The 27503-nt window shown below is 43.9% G+C and overlaps 2 protein-coding genes across 3 annotated transcripts in view; both read left to right on the top strand.

Annotated features, from left to right (window-relative positions):
- Window positions 1-3648: 3648 nt before the first annotated feature.
- Window positions 3649-27503, top strand: part of LOC101400940 (zinc finger protein 184-like) — a 67467-nt gene continuing 43612 nt past the window's right edge. For both annotated transcript variants that reach the window (XM_087447162.1, XM_087447165.1), the window contains exon 1: window positions 3649-3944. In XM_087447162.1, the coding sequence (XP_087303288.1) occupies window positions 3784-3944 (161 nt within the window). In that variant the 5' untranslated portion in view covers window positions 3649-3783. The remainder of the gene's footprint in view (window positions 3945-27503) is intronic.
- LOC101400418 (uncharacterized) lies at window positions 3804-25943 on the top strand. The gene is made up of 2 exons (XM_004443054.3): window positions 3804-3944; window positions 21986-25943. Exon 2 carries the CDS (start codon window positions 22018-22020, stop codon window positions 23059-23061), a length of 1044 nt encoding a protein of 347 aa, XP_004443111.1. The 5' UTR covers window positions 3804-3944; window positions 21986-22017; the 3' UTR covers window positions 23062-25943.

Raw genomic sequence — 27503 nt, forward strand, 5'->3', positions numbered from 1 at the left:
GTCATTCCTTCTTATATCTCGGTTCTTCCATCTGATATCTTCTTATTTAATGCACATACTTTTGAAGTTCCTTCAAGTGAGGTCTTTTGGTGGTGTTTTGGGTTTTGTTTATCCCAAAACATCTATTTTTATTCTCACTCTTGGAAGATAGCTTGGATGGAAATAAAGTTTGAGGTTAGCAGTTACTGTCTCTCAGAATTTTGAAGATGAGCTACCTCTGCAGACCTCTCCCGCCTCTAGGACCCCATCCACCCTGTCTCTTACCTCCACTACTGTCCCAACGTGGCTACCTGGCTCGAAGTACATTTGTCTCCCGACTAGACTGACAGCCCTGAGGAAGAAAGACATGTCTTTCTGCATCTTTGATTTGCCATTGCCCAGCACATCACCTGGCACATAGTAGCTACACAATAAATGTAGATTGACTTAATCATGAATCATATTGGATTTGAACTGTTACTCTCCCAATATCATATTTTCTATGGTTCCTCTCCTGGCATGAAACTTGTGAGTTCTTAAGAAAGATTTTTCCACATTTCCATAGACCAAAATATTTATTAAGGGCTGATATGAATAAGGTAATGAGAGAAGTATAGTGAAAGAAAAAGAGAAGTGCCCTGACCTTGAAAAACATAGTTTAAGAAAACATACATCCAAACATACTGTCTCTCCATTAACATAATTACAAATTTGGATCAAACTTTTATTTTTTCTCATTTTTTCCCTATGATAAAATGTGATTTTTTTAAATTTATTTAACCTGAAAACTTTGTCACCATCTTTAAGTTCATAAAGTTTTTCTTCCAAGTGGGTTTTCTGGTGCTGAATAAGCATCACCCAACGCATTAGTGAATACGTGGGTATGTCTCTTGAGTACTGGTCCTTGGTGTAGATGGGCACTGAAAGAGGGCAGCATAGTTAAAACCCACACCGGGCACAGTGTTTGCAGATGGTCGATGATGACACTTCACCAGAGTTATGGACCCTCCATCTCAGACCCAGTGGACTGCTTAGGGACAGAGCCAAACAGGAGGAGGCTGGGGTTCAAAACTGACCATCACTGAGCCTCATACCTACTGAGCACTCACTGACACAGTACTAACGAATGAAGGCTGGCTCCTCTTTGCTCATCTGGGCAGCAGTGGTCATCTCCTGGGAGTTTTCTATCCTTGGGTTTGTGTCTCTCTGGGGCCCAGAGCTCTCTCCCTTGTTCCAGCTGGGAGATCACCCCAGGTTTGGAACATAGGATTCCTGCTCAAAGATAAGTAAATGACATGTCTTGGGCACACAGAACACACCTGCACCGGTGTCAGTCTCTAGGTGTACGAAGGCCTATTGTTAGAGACAGGGACTTCTAGAGAAGCCATAATTTTAAAAGTCCAAGTGAAGCTGTGTCTATGGGAGGATGGGTTTACACGGTGGGTTAAGAGTGGTATTTGAGTACAGAGAAATAACAAGCTTGTGTGTGCTTTCCTCACTGGACAGCAGAAAAGCAGTATGGTGCAGTGGTCAAGAGCACTACTGTCAAGGCAGGCAGATCTGCATTCAAATCTCAGCTCCAACACTTACTGTGTGACTTTAAACAAGGTACTTAACCTCTCTGATCCTCAATTTCTTCATCTGTAATGTGGGGGGAGTAGTTGCACCTGCCTTCATTGGTTTGTTGCTGGGATTAAATGAGATAACGTTGGGTAAAGAGCTTGGCACAGTGCCTGGATAAAGGTGTACTCACGGTTGGCATTTGTTGGTTTTGGGCTCTCCAGCACCTGCCCCCTTTCTCATAGCAACCGTTTTCCTTTTGGGGAACTACTTCTGCCACACTGTGTGTAATCTTGGAGGGACATTAATTCAAGTTTTCATATTCAGAAGCTGATGGGTCATTAGCTTCCTCTCCCTGCCACAGTCCAGTCAGGGGGAACATGTGACCTATGCATGTGAATTGGAGAAAGGCAGAGGAAACACTGGTCGTAATTTCACTCAGCAGAGCAGACCATTCTGGCTTTGTGGGGCCTGCTGTCCCTTGCTCCTCCAGAGCATCCTTGCTTCCTACACTCTCTCTCTTGATTCTGCGAGCCTCCTGACTTCTTTCCAATACTTCCTTGCAACCAAGAATCCTAGATGAAACAACGGCGACAATGCCAAATCAGCCAACACTGGGCTGTGGGCTCCATATGAGACCTTGGGAGGAGTCCTGGAACTGGAGTATTTAAGTTGGTTATCAAAAGAGCTTAAAGAGGAAGAAAGTGTAAAATCAGGGACTCCAAAAGGGGATGGCCCATTTCCAACTCTCTGTAACAATGTAGAAGAGAAAACTAAACTTTTTTTTTTATCTCTACTATGTGCCAGGTATTCAACTAGGAACTTTAATATACTGATATCATTTAATTTAAATAACCCTATGAGAAAGGAATTATTCTCCTCTTAATAGAAACCAAGGCTCAGAGAAGTTAAATGTCTTGAACAAGATCCTCAGTACAGAACCAACCCCATCGCAGGTCTGACATCAAATCTATGGTCTTCCCAGTGTAAGTACAAGTGTAAGACAACGCATTCCCTTGTTTCACAGACTCGATGGATCCTGAGCCCAAAACTCACTCAGCTTCAGAACCTATGGCTGTGGCCAAGAGAGGATGAAGCTAAGATGCAGTTAAGAACTGCAGGGCAGTTTTTACCCAGCAAGACCAAGTTCCTGAAGGTCTCCAGCATCATGTCCCCAGAGTGGCCCACTCCACCAAGGAGAGGAGCACGGTCCTTGAAGCTCATCTTGCTCTGAAGCAGAGAGCAGGAGGATGTCAGTCTGCCCACTTGGAAGGTGAATCAGAACCCATGCGTGGCACAACCAGAGCGCCCACTGGAGGGGGCACCTGTGCTCTCCTCATCCTACTTCCCTTTTCCTCCCCCAGCTCCTGGTCCCTCCCATGTCTCCTGCCCTCACATGGTCCTGGGCAATCCCACTCTCCAACACCAACCTCCTTCCAAACTAGCGTGAACTCGCCCCTCGAATTCACTAACTTGCCCAGATGATGGGTTCATCTAAGGGCCACCAGAGAAGAGCCTGGTCCACATGCCTGGAAGCGCCCAGGCTTTTCCAAGAGCCTCAGAGACATTCTGGTTTGTCCCTCCCACCCAGTTAGCTAATTCAGGAGACAACTGGTGTGGTTGCCCAAAGGTAAGAAGATTCCAGTAATTTACTTACCTTTGCACTTTTGTCACGCAGCATGAAACATTGTTAAATGTTCCAGGCTATCCTTGGCTGTTCTTGATCATGGCACTAAAAATGCACTTAGCACGGAGGGGCAATAAGAAGCGACCCCAGAACCTGCAAGTAAGGCTACCTCTGTGAACCAGTTGGAATCAACATAGAATTTGGTCACCTGTAGATGTGATCCTGAGATTAGGATATGCAGCTGAAGAGGCTGGAATATTCAGTCCCACCACGGTAACTCGGTTAAAACCTAAGACGATCTTTGTTAGTGATAAATTCCACTTGCCTAGCCCCCACAGGAACCACGGACTCAGATCCTGACCCGGCAGCGGCTCCGCCGGACTTCCGGTGGAAGGGACCTCGGGGCCATGTCTGTTGGGGGCACATGACCGGCAGGGACCACTCCCACCCCCCCGCCGCCATGTTTATTGGGAGCAGAGAACACGGCGAGACCCTGGGGCCTTGTTTGTTAGGGGGGCAAGACGGAGAGAGACCCCCGGGGCTTTGTTTATCGGGGGCACGGGACTGGCAGTACCTGTGGCTGCTACGTTTGTACGGCCGGTGGAGAATAAAGACCCATGGCTGCCCTGTCCGCTGGGGGCGCTGACGGACTCCGAGACGCAGAACCGTGGAAGACTCGGGGGAAACCCGGAGGCGGGCGGCGAGCCCCCAGCGCTGGCGGGGGCGGGTTCCGACAGCCCCGGGCACCGCGGCCTCCAGGCTGCCCATCCCGGCTCGGGTGAGTCCAAGAGGCGGGGTCGGCGCGGTGAGGGGGTCGCGGGCAGGGCCGGCCCGGGTCGGTGTCTGGGCTCCCCTGCTGCGTCCAGAATGGGGCGGGCTTGGAGGGCGGGGACGCAGGACCGGAGATCGCCCCCGACAGGTAACGCGGCCCCGCGCCTTGCAATCGAGAGTCCGAGGAGGAAGGGCAGGGGCCGGGGAGCCGAGCCAGGGAACCGGTCGGAGTCCCGGCTGGGTCAGGGCTGAGGAGCAGTGGTAACCGCCCTAAGTCCGAGCCCCAGGTCTGCCCAGCAGGCCTCCCACCACCCGTGGGCGGGCTAAGGACTAAGATGAGGAAGGGAAGTGGGAAGCCCCTACACATTCTCGGGTTTCAACACATGATTTCCGCTACAGGTAAAAAACAAACGAAAAAGAAAAGTCAGTTGTTTCCAAAGACAGCAATCCGACCTCATTAGCGGATTGGCCGTTTGGGTCAGGCTGGTCAGTCCTATGGCAATCCTCTTGCCTAAACACTCACTCCATTCATAACCCCCTTCTAGAAACCCTCCCGGTAGGTTGCTGGGGCAGGAGGACTGGCTGGGGCAGAGAGATGGATTTCAGTGCCTCAGCGACTGGTCTCGGGCAGGGAGCCGGTCGGGGCCACTGTCATGGCGGGAGCCTGTGAAGGTTCCCTGCTGATGCCTTCTCTGTTCATTGGGGAATAATAAGCAAGGTCTTGCTGAATGGCTGAGGAGAATCTTGAAAGGAGCTGCAGAGAAGCGGCTCATCACGTACAAGGGATCCTCAATAAAATTACTAGCAGATTTCTCGTCATAAACTTTGGAGGCCAGAAGGCAGTGGACCAATATATTCAACGTGCTAAAGGAAAAAAACTATCAGCAAAGAAACTTATATCCAGCAAACAGTCCTTCAGAAGTGAGGGAGACGGCCTGCCCAGTGGCTTAGCGGTTAAGTGCGCCTGCCGCAACTGGCGGCCCAGGTTGGGATCCTGGGCGCGCAGGGACACACCGCTTCTCGGGCCATGCTGAGGCCGCATCCCACATACAGCAACTAGAAGGAGCTGCAACTACGACATACAACTGTCTACTCAGGCTGTGGGGGGGGGAAATAAGAAGGATTGGCAATAGATGTTAGCTCAGAGCTAGTCTTCCTCAGCAAAAAGAGGAGGGTTAGCATGGATGTTAGCTCAGGGCTGATCTTCCTCACAAAAATAAATAAATAAAATAAAAATGAAGTTTGTTAAAAAAAAAAAAAAAAAGAAGTGAGGGAGAAATTAAGACGTTCCCAGATACAGAAAAGCTGAGGGACTTGGTTATCACCAGTTAGTTACCACCAGACCTTCTCTGCAAGAAATGCTCAAGGGAGTCTTGCAGGGTGAAATGAAATGACGCTAGACGGTAATGTGAAGCCATATGAAGACACAAAGATCTCAATAAAAGTAAATACATGGGCAATTGTAAAAGCTAGTATTATGTAACAGTGGTTTGTAACTCCACTTTTTGTTTTTTTGCATGATTTAAGAGACTAATACATTTTTTAAAAACCCAATTATTAGTCTAAAAGCTAGTATTATTGTAAGTTTGGTTTGTAACTCCAAATTTTGTTCTTTACATAATTTAAAAGTTCAGTGCATTTAAAATAATTACTAGTTCATGTTTTAGGGCACACAGTATATAAAGATGTAATTTTGTGAAATCAGCAACCAAAAGGGATGGGCATGAAGCTATAAAAAAAACAGAGCTTTTCTGTTATTGAAGTTAAGCTGGTATAAATTCAAATTAGAGCATTATAACTTTAAGGTATTAAATGTAATTCTCTGGTATCCACGAATAACAATAGAATATACACAATAGGAAGTGAGAAAGGAATGTAAACTTCACCACAAAAAATCAACTAAACACAAAAGGAGACAGTAATACAGGAAATGAGGGAGAGCAAAGCTACAAGGCATATAGAAAACAAATAGCAAAATTATAGAAGTCCCTCTTCATCAGTAGCTACTCTAAGTATAAATGGATTAAACTCTCCAATCAAAAGACAGAGATTGGCAGAATGTATAAAAATACATGATCCAACTATATGCTGCCTATATGGGACTTACTTTAGATCCAAAAATACAAATAGATTGAAGTGAAAGGATGGGAAAAAATACTCCATGCAAATAGTAACCAAAAGAGAGCAGGGGCGCTATACTAATATCAGACAAAACAGACTTTAAATCAAAAAAGTTTACAAGAGACAAAGAAGGACATTATATATTAATACAAGATTCACTACAGCAAGATGATATAACAGTTATAAACATTCACACACCTAACAATGGACCATCGGGGCCAGCCCCATGGCGTAGTGGTTAAGTGCGTGTGCTCCACTACTGGCAGCCCAGGTTCGGATCCTGGGCACGCACCAATGTACCACTTGTCCGGCCATGCTGAGGCAGCGGCCCACATACAGCAACTGGAAGGACGTGCAACTATGACGTACAACTATCTACTGGGGCTTTGGGGAGAAAAAGGGAAAAAAAGGAGGAGGATTGGCAATAGATGTTAGCTCAGGGCTGGTCCTCCTCAGCAAAAAGAGGATTGGCATGGATGTTAGCTCAGGGCTGATCTTCCTCACAAAAAAAAATAATAGGGCCGGCCCTGTGGCTTGGTGGTTAAGTGCGCGCGCTGCGATGCTGGCGGCCCGGGTTCGGATCCCGGGTGCGCATCGAGGCACCACTTCTCCGTTCATCCTGAGGCCGAGTCCCACATGCAGCAACTAGAAGGAGGTGCAGCTACGACACACAACTATCCACTGGGGCTTTGGGGGGAAAAAATAAAATAAATAAAATCTTTAAAAAAAAAAAAATAATAATAATAATAATAATAATAAGTAAATAACAATGGACCGTCAAATATATGAAGCAAAAACTGAATTGAAGGGAGAAATAGTTCTACAGTAGTTGGAGTTGGAGACTTCAATATCCCAGTTGGAGACTTCAGTACCCAACTCTTGATAGTGGATAGAAGAACCAGATGGAAGATAAGCAAGGAAATAAATCAGCTGGATCTAGCAGACATATACAGAACACTCTACCCAACAACAGCAGCATGCACATTTTTCTCAAGTGCACATGGAACATTTTCCAGAATAGACTATTTGTTAGACCCCAAGTTAAGTCTCAATAGATTTTAAAAGGTAGATATTCAGATATCTCCTCTGATCACAAGATGAAGTTAGAAATCAATAACGGAAGTAAAACTGGAAAATTCACAAATTTATGGAAAGTAAACAACATAATTTTAAACAACCAATGAATAAAAGAAGAAATCACAAGGAAAATTAGAAAATACTTGAAGATGGGGGGCCAGCCCAGTGGTGTAGTGGTTAAGTTCACACATTCCCCTTCAGTGGCCTGGGGTTCGCCAGTTCGGATCCTGGGTGCAGACATACTCACTGCTCATCAAGCCGTGCTGAGGCGGCGTCCCACAGAGAAGAACTAGAATGACCCACAACTAGGATATACAAATATGTACTGGGGCTTTGGGGAGAAAAAAGAAAAAGAGGAAGATTGGCAACAGATGTTAACTCAGGGCCAATCTTCCTCAAAAAAAAAAAAATGGTCACTTCATAGTGTAAAAGAAAAGAAAAAGAAAAAAGAAAATATTTGAAGATGAATGAAAGTGAAAAAAATACCAAAACTTATGGATGCAGCAAACTCAGTGCTAAGGAAGAAATTTATAGCTATAAATGCTTGCATTAAAAAACAAGAAGGATCTCGGGGCCGGCCTGGTGGCGCAAGCAGTTAAGTGCACGCGCTCCACTGTGGCGGCCTGGGGTTCGCCGGTTTGGATCCCGGGTGCACACCAACACAACACTTGGCAAGCCATGCTATGGCAGCATCCCATATAAAGTGGAGGAAGATGGGGCACGGATGTTAGCCCAGGGCCAGTCTTCCTCAGCAAAAAAAAAAAAAAAAAAAAAAAAGAGGATGATTGGCAGATGTTAGCACAGGGCTGATCTTCCTCACAAAAAAAAAAAAAAAACAAGAAAGATCTCAATCAACAACCCCAACTTTACAGATTAAGGAACTAGAAAAGGAAGAACAAACTAAACCTAAACCTCTCTGAAGGAAGGAAATAATAAAGATTAGAAGAGAGACAAATGAAATAGAAAAACAATAAAATTAAAAAGTTGGTTCTTTGAAAAGATTAACAAAATAGACAAACCTTTAGGTAGATGGACTAAGAAAAAAAGAAGACTCAAATTACTAAAATCCAAAATGAAAATTGGGACATTACTACCAGTTCTACAGAAATAAGGATTATGGGAGAGTACTATGAAAAATTGTGCACAATCAAATTGGATAACCTAGATGAAATAGACAAATTCCTGGAAACACAAAACCTACCAAGACTAAATCAAGAAGAAATAGAAAATCTGAATAGATCTATAACTAGTAAGGAGATTGAATCAGTAATTTTAAAAAAGTCTCCCAAGAAAGAAAAGCCCTGGGCCTGATGGCATTGCTGGTGAATTCTATCAAACATTTAAAGAAAAACTAATACCAATCCTTCTCAAAATTTTCCAAAAAATTGAAGAGGAGGGAACACTTCCTAACTCATTCTATGAGGCCAGCATTATCCTAATACCAGAAAAAAACACTAACAGGAAAGGAAAACTTGAGACCAATATTCCTTATGAGCGTTAATGTAAAAATTCTCAACAAAATATTAGCAAACTGAATTCAGAAGCATATTAAAAGGATTATACATCATGACCGAGTGGGATGTATTCCTGGAATGCAAGAATAGTTCAACATATGAAAATCAACCAGTGTAATACACCACATTAACAGAATGAAGGAAAAAAACACATGATCATCTTTATGCAAAAAAGCATCTGACAAAATTCAACAGCATTTCATGATAAAAACACTCAACAAACTAGAGTTTTTTGAGGAATAGAAGGAACCTACCTCAACATAATAAAAGCCTTATATGAGTAACCCACAGCAAACATCATACTCAATGGTGAAAGATTGAAAGCTTTTTCTCTAAGATCAGGAGCGAGACAAAGATGACCACTTTTGTCACTTCTATTCAACATAGCACGGGAAGTTCTAGCCAGGGCAACTGAGCAAGAAAAAGAAATAAAAGGCAGGGGCCGGCCCCATGGCTTAGCAGTTAAGTGCGCATGCTCCGCCACTGGCGGCCCGGGTTCAGATCCCAGGTGCGCACCAACGCACCACTTCTCCAGCCATGCTGAGGCCGCATCCCACATACAGCAACTAGAAGGATGTGCAACTATGACATACAACTATCTACCGGGGCTTTGGGGGAAAAAAAAAGGAGGAGGATTGGCAGTAGATGTTAGCTCAGAGCCGGTCTTCCTCAGCAAAAAGAGGAGGATTGGCATGGATGTTAGCTCAGGGCTGATCTTCCTCACAAAAAAAAAAAAAAGAAAAGAAAGAAAAGGCATCCAAATTGGAAAGAAAGAAAGAAAGAAAATTTTCTCTGTTTGCTGATGTTATGATCTTGTATGTAGAAAACCCTGAAGATTCCACAAGAAAACTGTTACAGTAAATAAATGAATTCAGCAAAGTAGCAGGATACAGTGTCAACACACAGAAATTATTTGCATTTCTATACAGTAATGAACAAAATGAAAAGGAAATTATGAAAACAGTTCCACTTACAATAGCATCAAAGAATAGAATCCTTAGGAATTAACTTAAACAAGGAGTTGAAAGACTTGTACAACAAAAAATAGAAAACACTGCTGAAAGAAATTAGAAGAGACATAAATGAATGGAAACACATCCTATGTTCATGGACTAAAAGACTTAATATTGTTAAATTTTCAATACTACCCAAATCAATCTATAGATTCAATGTACCCTATCAAAATCCCAACAGAAATCCTTTGCAGAAATTGAAAAGCCCATCCTAAAATTCATATAGAATCTGAAGGGATCCCGAATAGCCAAAACAATCTTGAAAAAGAAGAACAAAGCTGGAGGACTTACACTTCCTGATTTCAAAACTTTCTACAAAGCTACAGTAATCAAAACTGTGGTACTGGCATAAAGGCAAACATATAAACCGAATAAATAGAAAAGAGAGCCCAGGAATAAACCCTCATGTATGGCCAAATGATTTTTGACAAGGGTGGTAAGAATATTCAATGGGGAAAGGACAGTCTCTTCAACAAATGTTACTAGGAAAACTGGATATTCACATGGAAAAGAATAAAATTTGACAGTAACCAAACACCATATATGAAAAAATAACTCAAAATAGATAAGAGATCTAAATGTAAGACCTAAAACTATAAAACTCTGAGAAGAAAAATTAGGGCAAAAGCTTCACAGTATTGGATTTGGCAATGATTTCTTGTATATGACACCCAAAGCACAAACAACCAGAGAAAAAACATAAATTGGACAACATCAAAATTAAAAACTTGTGCTTCAAACAACACAATATACAAAGTTAAGGCAACCCACAGAATGGGAGAAAATATTTCTAGAACATATATCTGATAAGGGGTTGATATCCAGAATATGTAAAGAACTCCTACAACTCAACAACAACAAAACAAGTAACCTGATTTCAAAATAGGACTTGAACAGACATTTCTCCAAAGAAGATATATAAACAGGCTACAAGCACATGGAAAGAAGCTCACCATCACTAATCACTTGGGAAATGCAAATCCAAACTGCAGTGAGATATCACCTCACACCCATTAGGATGGCTACTATCAAAACCACAGAAAGTAACAAGTGTTGGTGAGGATGTGGAGAAATTGGAACTCTGTGTGCTATTGGTAGGAATATAAAATGGGACAGTGGCTATGGAAAACAATATAGTGGTTTCTCAAAAAATTAAAAAGGGAATTGCCATATGATCTATCAATTCCACTTCTATATATCCAAAATAATGGAAAGCAGAGTGCAAAGAGTTATTTGCACACCCATGTTCATAGTACAGTATTCACAATAGCCCAAAGGTGGAAGCAACCTAAATGTTCGTCAATGGATGAATAAGCAAAATATGGTGTATACATACAATGGACTATCATTCAGCCTGAAAAAGGAAGGAAATTATGACATAGACTAAAACATGGATGAACCTTGAGAACATGCTAAATGAAATAAGCCAGTCAAAGAATATATATACTGTATGATTCCACTTATATGAGATACTTAGAGTAGTCGAAATCGTAGAGGCAGAAAGTAGAATGGTAATTGCCAGGAGCTGGGGGGAGGGAAGAATTGGAGTTATTGTTTAATGGGTACAGAGTTTCAGTTTTACGAGATGAAAAGAGTTATGGGGATGGGTGGCAGTGATGGTTGCACATTATGAATGTATTTAATACCATTGAACTGTACACTTTAAAAAGGTTATGACAGTAAATTTTATGTATATTTCACCACAATGAAAAAAAATTGGGGAAAAATGGTTAAGTGGTAAATTTTGTGTTATGTGTATTTGACAATAAAGAAAATGTTAAAAATATATACAAATCCCTCGACTTACGATGGGGTTACATCCAATAAACCCATCATAAGTTGAAAATATGACTTGAAAATGAATTGAATACACCTACCCTACCGACCATCGTAGCTTAGCCTCGCCTGCCTTAGTGCTCAGAACACTTAGATTAGCCTCCAGTTGGGCAAAATCCTCTAACACAAAGTCTATTTTATAATGGTGTCGGATATCTCATGCAATTTATTGAATACTGTTCTGAAAGTGAAAAACAGAATGGTTATGTGGGTACAGAAGGGTCGGTTGTTTACTCTCCTGATCATGTGGCTGACTGGGAGCTGTGGCTCGCTGCTGCTCCCCAGCATCTCAAGACAGTATCATACCGCATATCGCTAGCTCAGGAAAAGATCAAAAGTCAAAATTCGAAGGACAGTTTCTACTGAACGCATATTGCTTTCACACCATTATCAAGTCAGGAAATCATAAGTGTGTAAATCAGGAACTGTCGGTATACTATTGCTTTGCATGTTTTCAAACTTTGAACATATTTTCTATATCATTTTGCAACTTGGTTTTTTCAGTCAACAGTGTGTTTTAAAACTTTCCCCCCTTGTTAGTTCAAGTGGCTCAGCTGCACTCGTTGTAACTGCTCTATTGTCTGTACTTGACTGTTGGTCAGTTCTCCTGCTAAAACGAGTGAGGATGCCAGCCTCCTCACGTGCAAGCACTGAGTGGAGGCATCCCCCACAGCTGAGGCTGCTCAGTGGGCACACCCCCCACCTGGTGGGCCTGAAGGCTTCCATCCACACCGTAGCCCACACTGGGTTATCTGACATCACTAAGCTGCAGTTGTGGATGTGCAGTGGTCCCCTCCCCCACAGCATGAGATTATGGTCAGAGTTTCCAGAGCTTTGATCAGCCCACCCCTCAATTATTTATCATTTTTGTTGTTGTTGTTTTACTGCCACTATTTGTTTACCTCTGCCCATGTGTGTATAGATTTATTTGTTGGTGGCCTTCTCTTGCAATCATCACTTCCTTCTGGCTGAGTTTCCTTCAAAGTAGAGTACATTCGTTGGTAGTTTCTTCAGTGAGGATCAACAAGCAGCAGATTCATTCAGCTTGTCTAAACTGTTCTTCTTTAATGTGCCTGGAATTGTAGGTTCACAATTATTTTCCCAAAGGACTCTGAAGATATTCCTTTTTCCTCCAGCATCTAATGTCACTGATGACAATTTTTCTGACTTTTCTCTCTGACTGCTTTAAGGTTTTGTTATTATTATTTTTTCTTTGCTGGGAAAGTTTCGCCGTGAGCTAACATCTGTTGCCAATCTTTGTCTCTTTTTTTTTCCCTCCCCAAAGCCCCAGTACATATTTGTATATTCTACTTGTAGGTCCTTCTAATTCTTCTATGTGAGCTGCCACCACAGCATGGCTACTGACCGACGAGTGGTGTGGTTCCATGCCAGGGAACCAAACCCAGGCCACCAAAGTGGAGCACGCCAAACTTTAACTACTAGGCCATAAGGGCTGGCTCAAAGTTTTATTTTTTAACTTTGTTTTTCTGCACTTTCACAGTAGTGTGTCTATGAAAAAAAATTTCTTGCTTGGAACTCAAGATTCTTCTTGAATCTGAAAATGCGTGTTTGTCTTCAGTTCTGAAAATTCGTAGCCATCATTCGTTACAATATTGCCTTTCCTCCATTCCCTTACTTTCTTCTTCTGGAAGGGCCTTTTGATGTTTGAACAGTAAGGAGTTGAAGTGTCTCCCCCCCACCCCTCCTTGTGGCGGCATTTTACTGTAGAAGTGTCCCCCGTCTTTTCTTCGCTGCCCTTTCTGCACAGTTGTCTTTTGGGACTTCTCTTTTTCTGCCTCCCCAGATGTTGATGTCGTGGGACTTTGCCTTTCTCCTATCTCAGCACCTTCTCCCTGGGCGGGCTCATCCCCACCCATGGCTTAAGTGCCATCTCCCCGAGCCCCAGACACGCCTGATTCCAGGCATTGCATACAGCTGGCTCAGCGGAGAGGTTACAGCACCCCAGTGTTTGTGAGGTTTACCTGTGTCCCGTGTTGTAAAGATCGTCCATCTGTGCTTGCTGCTGTGTGCATGCCAGTGTGGGAATGTACTTCACGTGCTTCATCCATTCCTTTGTACATAGATGTTCCTGTTGTTTCCACTGTTGGGCTCTTACAAATCCTAGGGCTATGGATACTATGTATCATAGTCATAATTCTTTCAATAAGGATAGTGCTTAGCATTAGAGACAGTCACCACTAGGGAATGGGAAGCTGAGAGGCTTCTGGAGTGCTGGTTCCACGAGTGTTTTCTTTTCTTTCTTAAAAACAGATGTGGCACATTTTTGGCAAAATATTAACACATGAAATTTTGGTACAAATTACACAATTTAGGTAATTTGTAAGTTAATTCCTGTGCTTTTCATATATTTTCATATGAAATATTTCATAGTTAAGAATTTAAAATGTAGAAAGTTCATATAAAAAATGTAGGTGAGCCTCCCTCCCTCTCTTCCTTCTTTCATAATTCAGACCAAAAGATATCAGGTGTGACTGAGCAAAGTGGGTGCCTACTTGGGGGTGGGGGCCACAGCCTGGCATAATGGAGCCCAGGCTTGCTGAGGATGGTGTTTGTGTGGAGTAGTAGCAGCAGTGTGGCAGGGCAGGGTGTTGGAGCCTGAGCAAAGATAAGGTGCCCACATTAGGGATGGTAGTGATCCAGCATGGGTGTTTGTGTTGGGTTGGAATTGGTGGTATTAGCATGAATTCATGGTTTTCACGTACACAGGTAGATACAGAACTGAATATAGATATAAACGTGTGCATGTGCATGTAATGTATTTGTATAAATACATATATCTCTAGCTCTGTCTACTGAGAGGGCCTGGGAGCACTGAGCACACTGTGCAACCAGATCCTGGGTTTTTTTTTTGTTTTGGGGGGTTTTTCTTGGTGAGGAAGATTAGCCATGGGCTAACTCTGTTGCCAATCCTCCTCTTTTTGCTGAGAAAGATTGGCCCTGGGCTAACATCTGTGCCCATCTTCCTCTACTTTATATGTGGGACACCTGCCAGAGCATGGCTTGATAAGCAGTGCACAGGTCTGTACCCAGGATCTGAACCTGCGAACCCTGGGCCGCCGAAGCAGAACGCACAAACAACCACTCCATCACCGGGCCGGCCCCTGACCCTTGTTTTTAAGTATTACTCAACTTAAAGGAACCAGGCTCCTTGAATAAATGCCTAATTCTAAGACCTAGCAGAGAAAGTACAAAATAAGCTTGGAACATCTTATTGTGCCAGAAAGTAAGGAGGTGATCAAGGAACAAGATCATATCATAAGAACCCTGGAGCCAGCTTCAAGGGGCTTCCACTGGCCAAATCTGGGACAATTTGAGTATCAAAATCAATAATGATAATTACAGATTATAACATTAAATAAAATAGGGAATTATGACTCATTACCGATATAAATAAACAAAAAAGTAGTGGAATTAGAAGGAATGATGAATTTAGAATCATCATTGGCAACCACCATGTTACCAATGTAAGAAACATCAATAGGTGCTAAAGCTGGTGGGTGAAAATTTGACAAGGAATGGAACATTTATACAGTTTCACAGTACCTCCCTACAAAATACTTGTTAATTTCAAAGGGGAAAAGAGTCACTTTGCAGTGGGGAAACCTGGCGACACCACCGTGGAGATCAATAATGGGACAAACCACCATCTCTGCGTTCTGGCGGGAGGCCCAGACAGGACAGTGTCACTTCTGTGATAATTCTGACAAAAATGCATCCACAGAAACATCCCACAGTGAGGGAGGTTCTACACAATGGTGGCCTGTGCTCATCAGAAGTTCAAGGTCAGAGTCAGGGGACACAGAAGAGATGTGAGAATGTGTGACTTGGATCTAGATATCACGAACATCATTGGGACAATTGGCAAACCTGGAATGGAGTCTGAGGATTAGTTGGTAGTAACATATCAACATTAATGTCCTAATTTTGGTGGTTGAATTGGGGTTATGTGGTTATATGGGAGAATGATTTAAGGGAAAAATGCATTGGTACTATTCTTGCAACTTTTCTGTAAGCTTGAAACTTTTTCAGAAATTTTTAAAAATGTGTTGGTAGAGTAAATGAACACATGTACACATTTTTTTAAATATAGATGAGAAATGAGGAGGGCTTGCACTCAGGCAGGACCACTGGGGATGGGGGAGGAAGTGGATGTTAGAAATAGGTTTGGGAGTAGAACACTTGGATTGACTGGACCTGGGGAAGAGGGAAGGATTTAGGTGCCTGGCTAAGGCACCTACGTGGACAAAGGGGCCATAACCTGGTAGGTTAGTGGCCAGGATGCTGCCACCTCCATGTGGCACCTGATGTGGGTGGGTTGCCAGGGAAGAGGAGGGTGGTGAGATGGGACTAAGGGGCAGATGCTGAGAAGAGGGCGGGAGCACACATGAGCATTCCACACATTAAACTCTGCAGAGGTCAAGGGGAAGCCTGGCCACGGAGAATCACTGACAGGGAGATGTGTCTTGGGCAGAGTTATTTGTCAGCCACTTTTTCCACAGAGCATTCTTCTCATTTGTGCTTTTCAACTTTATTTTGAAACCTATCACATCTTACACCCTTTCCTGTCCAGCTCTAACCCTGACGTGGCTCTGTTACACATTTGGATATGTAACCCCATGTTTAGCTTGCTGTTCCACTTTTTTTTGTACACATATGCCCTTTTACCCCTTTTGCCCTCCCCTCTTCCCTTCTGGTAACCACCAGTCTATTCTCTGTGTCTATGTGGTTGTTGTTGTTGTTGTTGTTGTTGATCTTCCACAGGAGTGAAATCATACAGTATTTGGCTTTCTCCATCTGACTTATTTGCTTAGCATAATGCCCACAAGGTCCATTCATGTCGCAAATGGAAAGATTTCCTCTTTTTTTATGGCTGAGTAGTATTCCATTGTATATGTACATCTTCTTTATCCATTCATCCATTGATGGGCACTTAGGTTGTTTCCAAGTCCTGACTATTGTGAATAATGCTGCAATGAACATAGGGGTACATATATCTTTTTGAATTAGTGTTTTCATGTTCTTTGGATAACTATCCAGAAGTGGAATAGCTGGATCATGTGGAAGTTCTATTCTTAATTTTTTGAGGAATCTCCAAACTGTTTTCCCTAGTGGCTGCACCAATTTACATTCCCACCAGCAGTGTACAAGGGTTCCATTTTCTCCACATCCTCTCCAACACTTGTTATTTCTTGTCTTTTTAATAATAGCCATTCTGACGGGTGTGAGGTGATATCTCATTGTAGTTTTGATTTGCATTTCCCTAATAATTAATGATGTTGAACATCTTTTCATGTGCCTGTTGGCCATCTGTATATCTTATTTGGAAAAATGTTCAGATCCCCTGCTCATTTTTTAATAGGGTTATTTGCTTTTTTTGTTGTTGAGTTGTATGAGTTCTTTATATGTTTTGGATATTAACCCCTTATCAGATATATAACTTGCAAATATCTTGTTTCAGTTGTTAGGTTGTCTTTTCGTTTTGTTGATGGTTTCCTTTGCTTTGCAGAAGCTTTTTAGTTTGATGTAGTCCCATGTGTTTATTTTTTCTTTTGTTTCTCTTGCCTGAGGAGACATGATATTCAAAAAGATACTGTTAAGGCCAATGTCAAAGAGCGTACTGCCCATGTTTTCTTCTAGGAGTTTTATGGTTTCAGGTCTTTCATTGAAGTCTTTAATCCATTTTGCGTTGATTTTGGTGTATGGTATAAGATAATGGTCTACTTTGATTTTTTTGCATGTGGCTGTCCAGTTTTCCCAGCACTTTTTTTTTCTTTTTTTTTTTTTGGTGAGGAAGATTAGCCCTGAGGTAACATCTGTTGCCAATCCTCCTCTTTTTGCTGAGGAAGATTGGCCCTGGGCTAACATCCGTGCCCATCATCCTCTACTTTATATGTGGGACACCTGCCACAGTGTGGCTTGATAAGTGGTGCGTAGGTCTGCCCCTGGGATCCAAACCTGCGAACTGCGGGCTACCAAAGCAGAGTGCATGAACTTAACCACTGTGCCCCTGGGCCGCCTCCCCAACACCGTTTATTGAAGAGACTTTCCTTTTTCCATTATATGATCTTGGCTCCTTTGTCAAAAATTAGCTGTCTGTAGATGTGCGGGTTTATTTCTGGGCTCTCGATTTTGTTCTGTTGATTTGTATGTCTCTTTTTGTGCCAGTACTATGCTGTTTTGAATACTATAGCTTTGTAGTATATTTTGGAATCAAGGAGTGTGATACCTCCAGTTTTGTTCTTTTTACTCAGAATTGTTTTGGCTATTCAGGGACTTTTATTGTTCTGTATAAATTTTAGGTTTCTTTGTTCTATTTCCATGAAAACTGTCACTGGGACTTTGATAGGGATTGCATTGAATCTGTAGATTGCTTTAGGAAGTATGGACATTTTAACTACGTTAATTTTTCCAATCCATGAGCACAAAATATCTTTCCATTTCTTTATGCCTTCTTTGATTTCTTTCAACAATGTTTTGTAGTTTTCAGTGTACAGGTCTTTCAGCTCTGGTTAAATTTATTCCAAGTATTTCATTCTTTTTGTTGTGATTGTAAATGGGATTGTATTCTCTTGATTTGTCTTTCTGCTATTTCATTGTTAGTGTATAGAAATGCAACTGATTGCAGGGGTCAGCCCGGTGGCATGGGGCTGGGGTCGCGCACTCTGCTTCTGCAGCCTGGGGTTCAAAGGTTCAGATCCCGAGTGTGGACCAATGCACCCCTCATCAAGCCATGCTGTGGCAGCATCCCACATACAAAATAGAGGAAGATGGGCACAGATGTTGGCTCAGGGCTAATCTTCCTCAGCAAATAGAGGAGGATTGGCAATGGATTTTAGCTCAGAGGCAGTCTTCCTCAGAAAAAAAAAGTAATGCAACTGATTTTTGTATGTTGATTTTGTACCCTGCAACTTTAGTGTATTTGTTTATTATTTCTAATAATATTTTTAGTGGGTTATCTATAACCTTATCGTAAGGTTATCTGTATATATAATCATGTCATATGCAAATAGTGACAACTTTACTTCTTCCTTTCCAATCTGGATCCCTTTTCTTTCTTTTTCTTGCCTGATGGCTCTGGCTAGGATTTCTAATGCTATGTTAAATAAAAGTAGTGCAAGGGGTCATCCTTGTCTTGTTCCTGTTCTTAGAAGGATAGCTTTCAGTTTTTCACCATTGAGTATGATATTAGCTGTGGGTTTGTCATAAATGGTCTTTATTATGTTGAGGTACTTTCCTTCTATACCCATTTTATTCAGAGTTTTATCATAAATGGATGCTGTATCTTGTCAGATGCTTTCTTTGCATCTATTGAGATGATCGTGTGATTCTTATTCTTCATTTTGTTGATGTGGTATATTACATTAATTGATTTGCAGGTGTTGAACCATCCTTGCATCCCTGGAGTAAATCTCACTTGATCATGGTATATGATCCTGTTAATGTATTATTGTATTTGACTTGCTAATATTTTGTTGAGGATTTTATGCATCTATGTTCATCAGTGATATAGGCCTGCCTGTAATTCTCTTTTTTTGTGTTGTCCTTGTCTGGTTTTGGTATCGGGGTAATGTTGGCCTCATAGAATGAGTTAGGAAGTGTCCCCTCCTCTTCAATTTTTTGGAAGAGTTTGAGAAGTACAGGTATTCAATCTTCTTTGAATGTTTGGTAGAAATCACTGGGGAAGCCATCTGGTCCTGGACTTTTGTTCTTGGGGAGGTTTTTGATTATTGTTTTTATCTCTTTACTAGTGATCAGACTATTCAAATTCTCTGTTTCTTCTTGACTCAGTTTTGGAAGGTTGTAAGATTCTAAGAACTTACCGACTTTTTCTAGATTATCTAATTTGTTGGCATGTAGCTTTTTGTAGTATTCTCTTATAATCCTTTGTATTTCTGTGGTGTCTGTTGTAATTTTTCCTCTTTCATTTCTGATTTTATTTATTTTATTTATTTGAGACTTCTCTCTTTTTTTCATGGTGAGCCTAGCTAAAGGTTTGTCAATTTTGTTTTTATTTTCAACGAATCAGCTCTTAGTTTCACAGATCTTTTCTATTGTCTTTTTAGTGTCTATTTCATTTATTTCTGCTCTTGATTTTTATTATTTCCTTCCTTCTACTGATTTTGGGCTTCATTTGTTCTTCTTTCTCTAGTTCCTTTAGGTGTATTGCTAGATTATTTGATATTTTTCTTGTGTCTTGAGGTAGGCCTGTATTGCTATAAACTTGCCTCTTATTACCGTTTTTACTGTATCCCTTGCTGTTCCATTTTAACCAGCACCACCAGAGTGGGAGCCATGCCCTACTAGTGGACACTCTCCTATCTCCTGAGTTCTGCTCATCTCCACAGGCTTGGCATGGCCAAGGCAGGACCCTATGCCCTGATGACGGAATAATACCTCAGCTCATCCAGAGGAAACCCAGAGGGAGAAATTGATACAGAGGCTGTGGCCAGCCCTGTTTCTCAGCCCCAGAACCCGAAGGGAGGTGGAGACCCCCCCCCCCACAACTGGGTCCTGAGCTTGGTCTCTGCCATCCATATCCCATCCTTACCTGCCTTGTGTCCAACTGTTCCCAGGTCCAGGCAGCAGCAGGAGCTCTCCGAGGAGATGAAGGTGGCAGTGAAGAGGCTGGTTCCAGAAGTGTTGCCAGCATCCCCTCTCGCCCAGCCCCACGGTGAAATCCCCTCAGCAGGTCATCAGGAAGTGCCTTTTGGTTGTCACAATGCCCAGCATGATGCTGGTCACTCACATCCAAGGGTCTGATCCTTGGCTTGTTCCTGAGTTTTGGAGCATACCCCTTTGTATCATGTTCTGTGATCACCCCTACCCCAGATTACCAAATGACCCACTTCTTTGTGGTTATGCCCCTCCCCCATCCTCTTCACCATACCAGGCCTTCAGCCCTTGGCCACCCTGTGATCAGCCTGCTCACTCCAGACCTGAGGGAGCCACATGACATCTGGCTGCACCAGCCCAGGGCAGAGTCCCCTCTGCTGAGATGTGATGGCTGCTGCTCCACAAGGTCACTTTTATCTGCCTCCATCATGGCATCCTTGACATAGGTCACTAGGACTGACTCCAGCATCCATCCACTTGTTGGTCCCCCCCCACATCTGTATATTGTCTCTGACCAAGCTGTCCCTTTTACTCATTATTTTGATGAATATTTATGGAGGACCAGGCACTGAGGACAAATGTCCCTTTTCTCAGAGTCTACAGTCCAGGGGGGTCACCTCAGAGATGAGGCTCATCCTTCCTCCTTCCCCTTCCCCAGGACTTCATGATGGGCTGGATATAGGGAGTGAGGAAGAGGGAATGTTACAGATTTCTAGGTTTCTGGCTTGCAGAAAGGGATGTCTGGGATGTGGTAACAAGGGTCACTAGAAAAGAAAAAGGTTTGCACAGGAAATTCATGAAACAATTTTTTGACATCTTGGTTTTGAGATGACTTTGAAACATCTTCGTGGATATCTTAGTAGGCAGTTGGGGCCATAGGCCTAAAAATAAGAAGAGTATAGGCTGTTACACATTGGGTTTTCCTCAGCATATGGGAGATGTCAGAAGCCATGGGGGTAGATGAGATTTCTGAGAGAACAGAAATAGGCCCAGGATCAAACCTTGAGGAACTCTAACATTGAATGCCCAAGTAAACAGGATGAGCCAGCCAAGAACACTCAAACAAGTATCAGAGAAGTAGAAGGAAAACCAGGTAAAAGTGGGATCCCAGGAGACAAGGGTAGAGGGAATCAAGAAGGGAGTCAGATGTGGAATGCTGCCGAGAGGAACAGAAGATGAAGGCTGGATGATGCCCTTTGGATGCAGGATCCAGGGTCACTGGTGACCTCACTGATAGGTGGAACACTGGGAGCAGAAACCAAATGAGAGTGGGTTAGGGGCGAGTAGCGATGAGAAAGAAGAGACAGAGTGTGGGCAGTTCTTGCTCGTAGTGTGGCTGTGAGGAAGCAAAGGTTTGGTTTCACGGGGAAAGTGGGCAAACTATTAGAGAGGGAAGAGTTGTCAGTGATGGGCAGTTTCTGAAGAAGTGGGGGGATGGGATGCAGGACTCAGGTGGGAGACTGACTTCAGAGGAAGAACTGAGAAGCAGGTGGGTCCAGATGTGGGTTCTTGTGCAGGTTTTGGTGGGAAGTTGAGGGAGCTCCAGTCTGATGGCTTCTGCTCTTTCTGTGATGTAGATGAGGCTCTAGATTGGAGTTGGGAGGTTGAGGAAAAGGAGAAGGGTTGGGATGGTTGTGGAGGAACTAGAGCTGCCTCTTGTTGTCACCTCTTCTCCTGAGAACACTGCTCAGCACTTGGCCTTCCCTACCTTCCCCTTCCAGAATGAGGCCAGTGTTAAGACTGCAGCCAAGAGGAGTCATGGATTTCAAATGAATTTTGTTTTTTCTAACTGGGAAGTTTTCATTCTTCTATCACCAGGAACTGACATGTATACTGTGTATCTTTTGTCTCAGATTGTGAGACCAGACCTGAGAACCAATTGTGGATGCCCAAAGAGGAAAGTAATGAGGCCCTGGAATCTCAGGAGCTAACACTTAAGCGAGTCATTGGGAGTGAACCTGGAGAAGCATGCAGTTCAGAGAGATATCAGGGAAACTCTGAAGGGGAGAGGCTGAGAAAATCTCTTTTCCAGGAGAGAACTTTACGACAGGAAACAGTCATCCATAAAATAGGCCACTGTGGAGAAAGAAGCCAAGTGTGTGATAAATTTGGGCAAAGCTTCATTTTGAACTCGAGCTCTGCTTCCCTTCAGAGAGTTCTAACAGGGGAAAGATCTCATCAGTGTGGTGACTGCAGCCAAAGCTTCAAACAACAAGCAGATTTGACTCCACATTACAAAACCCATATATCAGAGAAACTTCTGTTAGGAGCTGCATGGAGAGAGTCACTCTTTGATAATGCAGACCTTCCCAGTGTCCAGAAAACAGGCCCTGTATGGAAACCTTTTGAATGTCTTGAATGTGGAAGGACTTTCAGCCGAAGTGCCACGCTTATGGAACATCACAGCATCCACACAGGAGAGAAGCCCTATGAATGCAGAGCCTGTGGGAAGGCCTTTAGCCACAGCTCAACCCTCATACAACATCAGAGAATTCACACTGGTGAGAAGCCTTATGAATGTCATGAATGTGGGAAAGCCTTTAGCCGAAGTTCTAATCTCATGGAACATCATAAAACTCACACTAAAGAGAAACCTTATGAATGCAGTGAATGTGGCAAAGCCTTCAGCCGAAGCTCAAATCTGATAGATCATCAGAGAATCCACACTGGGGAGAAACCTCATGAGTGCACTGAATGTGGGAAAGTTTTCAGCCACAGCTCAACACTAATTCAGCATCAGAGAATTCACACTGGAGAGAAGCCCTACAAATGTAGTGGATGTGGGAAAGCCTTCAGTAGGAGCTCGTCCCTTATTCAACACCAGAGAATTCATACTGGAGAGAAACCCTATGTGTGTAACACTTGTGGAAAAGCCTTCAACCAGCGATCAGGCCTCCTTCAGCATCAGAGAACACACAGTCAGAAGTAACCGTCTGGCTTTTGAAGAAAACTTAGCCCCACTGCTCCTAAAATCCAGTGAATCTACAGGTAAAATTTACTTCCAGAAGATGAAAGCTCCTTACAGGACACCCGTCCATCTACCAAGAGCCTCCATAAGTGCCAATTTAATGAAAGGTTAAATATACAAACAGCTCTTACAGTATAACAGGTGATCTCTGAGAGACTGAATATAGGCTCTGAAGTCAGAGCCTGGAGTCCAATCTAGCAACTGACTCTGGTAAATGAGTAACCTTCATTTCCTCATCTGTGTGTACAGTGAGAAAGTATACCTTGAAACACTGCTAAAAGATAGAATGGGATGATCCTCCTGGAACATTTTGCCTTACTCCTGGCATACACTAAGCACTCATAAAAGGTTGGTGTGGCTGTTACCCTCTGGGGGTACAAGCATTCAGCAGGGGCTGGAGCCACCTGTGCCAGCGCCACCAGAAGGTGCTGGAACCAGTTCCTGCAGCAGCTCTCTCTGATAAATTCAATTTGGTAAACGTTCCTGAGCCTTGCAGTTACTGGGCGATTATTGTGGGAGGACACGCATGAACTTCTCGGCCTGGGGCTGCCTCTGCCCCTGGTGAGGTCTTCCGCTGAACCCCTGCTTCCCTTGCTCTGACGTCTCCTGTGTCCTGCAGCCTGGCTGATGGCAGCTAAACATGCAGTACCAACCCTGTTGCCCAAGTTCCCAGTGGGCCCCAACTCCCCAGACCTGGCCACTCACCTTCCTCCCCACACCTCAGAGCATGTGTAAGAGAAGATGAATTTATTCTAATTTTAGTAAAACATTTCCCTCAGGGAAATTTTGCAGGGAGTGGGGGATGGTGGAGGACTTTCTGGCTGACCAGAAACATAGTCCCGGAGACAGAGCCGGCACTCTGGCACCCGTGGTCCAGGCTGCCTGGGCTGACCTGGGGACATCTGCTCCCTTGGGAGCATATAAGTGGGATCTGTCCATCCCTTCTTTCTTTTCAGGTTAGGAAAGGCCTAAAAGAAATGCCTCAGTTTCTTTTTTAATCATACCTGTGGCAGCCCTGGGACTTCATGTGCTCAGGAGTCTCTGGCGATGCTGCATCCTGAGCAAGGGGACTCGTCGTCCTGGGCTGAGTGGTCCCTCTTCCTGCAGGCTCTATCTCATCTCTCATGGGTCCCCCAGGGGCATCTCTCCCCTCTGATGTTAACTGAGGGTCCTGTTGGTTATCTGCCCCAGTCTGAGGGCTTTCTCCACCCACAGGGGAGGGGGCAGGGAAGGAGCACTCCAGGCCAGGGACATAACTGTTTCTGAGCACCCCTTCTCCCTGATGTACTTGGGAGTTTCCCCCATGGGACACCCAGGCATGGCTGGGGAGAGAGCCCTGGAAGAGTGGACAGGAGAAGAATCAACAGGAGACAGGGAAAGAGCTAGGGACTGGGTCTTACACACAAGGAACACTGTCTTGTGTTCATGGATCTCAGAGAGTGGGCCCCACCTCTGGTGCCCCCCAAACCACATGATGTTGGCACCTTGGAACACTCAAGGGCCCAGATGGAGAATGGGATTCCCTTGAGAGGAGTTGTGGTGATACTGTTGGCACAATGAGGGACCCAAATTTCTGGTGTTAAAGCAGCGAGGGGCCTCCTCAGGATGGAGCCATGAGGAGTGGGCAGTGACCCCTGCTGGATAGATCTTCCCCATCTTCTGACTCTCAAAGGGGAGCTTGTGCAGGTGCCTGTAAAAGACAAGAGGTAAGAAGTGCATCCTGGAGAGAAAAGGGCAGATGGGCCAGACAGGGTTGGCAAGCATCCCATTTCCCCACATCCCTGGTTTCTGATGGTCCTTCTATCCCTCACCCCAAGGCTCCTATCACATCCCTTTCCCTGTGCTTCTCCCTCCCAGGTCAGCCCCGTGCTGCATGGGCCCTGCAAATCCACAGTGAAGCTAGGGAGAGGGAACCTGGAGTTACAGAGGAGATAAATTACCTTTTCTCTAAAAGGTGGAGGTCCGTCCATTGCCACTTGAGGGTCTCAGGAGAGCTCTCTCAGCTGGGAAATAGGAGCCCAGGTTGTAGTGTTGAAGGGAGGAGCAAAGGGACTTTATGGGATCCTGAGCAGAATGTCTTCTTGGGTATAGACTACTTCAAAATTTGACCCTCAGCACCTCGAGAATTAGTGGTCAAGGTCAAAGGGTCAATGACCACAGCAGTAAGGCTTAGTCTGTGACTGCTGGGTCATGTGGAAGGTGCTTCCACCACGTATCCAGGTGGCCCTCACAAAAACCTGTCATGTGGGGCCAAGTGCACTCTCAAAGGAGGAATCTGAAAATTAGGGACCTTAACAACTTGTTCAAAATCAGAACCCCAAAATTTTGCCTCCTAAACATCCAAGAATTCTTCCACTATGTGTCACTGTCCCCTAGAGGGTAAGACCCCTGCCCAGCTCCATCCCACAGAGGGCAGAGCAGGGCTAGGAGTGTGCCAGGCCCTGATACCCCTGATGAGCTCCTCAGAGAGCTCCAGTTTCTGAGAAGGACTGGTGTTCTCGGTGACAGGGGGCCTGGGCCTGGTGGAGAGAGAGGTGAAGGTCAAACCTGTGAGAAACCAGAGTTGAAGAGCAGAGCCTCACCTTTAAAAGCTCCCACTCGTTTCTTTCTGCCTCTGTGTTCCTGCTGAAAGACACAAAGAAAAAGAGACCAAAAAAGAGTTTGGAACCCATTTCTTGCTCTCTTCATTCTAATAAAGCAGCAGACATAATTTAGTTGAGATATTCCACATTAATTTAGTTGAGATCTCTACTGTTCCATGTTCATTTTAAAGGTGATGAAAACATTTTCTACTGGTCATTTTCTGTCAAACCCAAATAAAGTGTTTTGTGCATTGGTCCTCATTGATATTTCAGTGTGCTCTACTGAAAAGGGGCCCAAATGTCAGATCTGGGGGAACATCTTTGCTGCATTCTATGGATTCTGGTCCCTGAGGACAGATGGAGTCATTTGTGGTCAGTCTTTGAGGCTAAGCATTGGCTCCAGGTAGCCCTGACACAGGGAGAGTCTTGGCCCAGAGATACCTGAGATGGCAAGGTGAACCGGTGTGAGGCCTGTCCTCTAGGTGTCCTGAACTCTCTTAAGGAGTCAATCTACAGTCCAGAATCATGGTGTTTGGGATTTTACCCTGGACCCTTCCACCACACTAGGAATATGGGCTGTGAGTTTTGGATAGAAGCCCTAGTCTCCACCTGACCCCCTACCATGCCTGACTTGTTCTCATAGGTTGGTGATGTTATCATTTCATCTGAGAATCCCCGCTGGGGATGGCCCTCTGCTCCAACAATTCCATTAGAAAAGTGGGAATGGGACAAGACAAGAGTGTATCTCTTTTGTGGGCTGGGCCTTGGGTTCCCTTACCTGCGTGATGTTTGTGTGTTTTTCAAATGTTCTGACACCTGGAAACCAGTGAATTCAGCAAGATGACAGGGCATACAAATGCTTCCAAGGACATACAAATAAAGGAGTCATACAGCCCCAAGGGTCACTAAAATGAAAGTTAAAGGAAAGTTTTCTATCATGGAAAGTGCACTGCTGCCTCAGGCAACTGGACACAGGAATGTGCTCCAGTCCAGAGGTCCAGGCCCACATCACAGAGTGAAGGAGCAGTCACAGAGCTCCTGAGTGCAGGGGAGGGGACAGGAAGGTGAGGTGACAGCCAGGCCCCTCCCCACCATCTGCTCAGCAGATCCCACTACCCCTCATGGCCACTAGATCCCTTCACCCTTCACTGTTCCTTCCTGCTTTCCACCCACAACCTTTCTGCAGCACATTGTATAGGATTCAGAGGGCTGACTGTATTCATTGTACTACGCCATTTTATATAAGAGACTTGAGCATCTGCAGATGTTGGTATCCATGGGGTGGTTCCTGGAACCAATCCCCTGTGGATACAGAGGAACAACTGTATATAAGTTATATATAAATGCAGATGTGTCTATATATTACCAAATTGCTTTTTTCTCTTTACTGCAACTCTGTCCGTGTATTAGCTGGTTTCCTCTTTTCTCTCGGAGATAAAGGCTTGGGCCCCACCCACCCAGGTCTGGTCTGAGGATCTCCAAAGGATTTTACCAGGTACACATTTTTAAACCATCTTTGTAGAAGTATAATACTTCTATAAATAAAATATCAGAATTGAGAATACCTCCAGCATACAGCACGATGAATATTTTGTGTGTGTGTGTGAGGAAGATCAGCCCTGAGCTAACATCCATGCTAATCCTCCTCCTTTTGCTGAGGAAGACTGGCTCTGAGCTAACATCTATTGCCAATCTTCCTTCTTTTTTTCTTCCCCAAAGCCCCAGTAGATAGTTGTATGTCATAGCTGCACATCCTTCTAGTTGCTGTATGTGGGACGCGGCCTCAGCATGGCTGGAGAAGCGGTGTGTCGGTGCGCGCCC

The sequence above is a fragment of the Ceratotherium simum genome, chromosome 23 (assembly GCF_057802395.1).
Source record: "Ceratotherium simum simum isolate JZ-2026a chromosome 23, ASM5780239v1, whole genome shotgun sequence".
Lineage (NCBI taxonomy): Eukaryota > Metazoa > Chordata > Mammalia > Perissodactyla > Rhinocerotidae > Ceratotherium > Ceratotherium simum.

What these genes read in the sequence shown, in the direction of transcription:
- LOC101400418 (XM_004443054.3), top strand. Translation starts at nt 22,018, where the DNA reads ATGCCCAAAGAGGAAAGTAATGAGGCCCTGGAATCTCAGGAGCTAACA.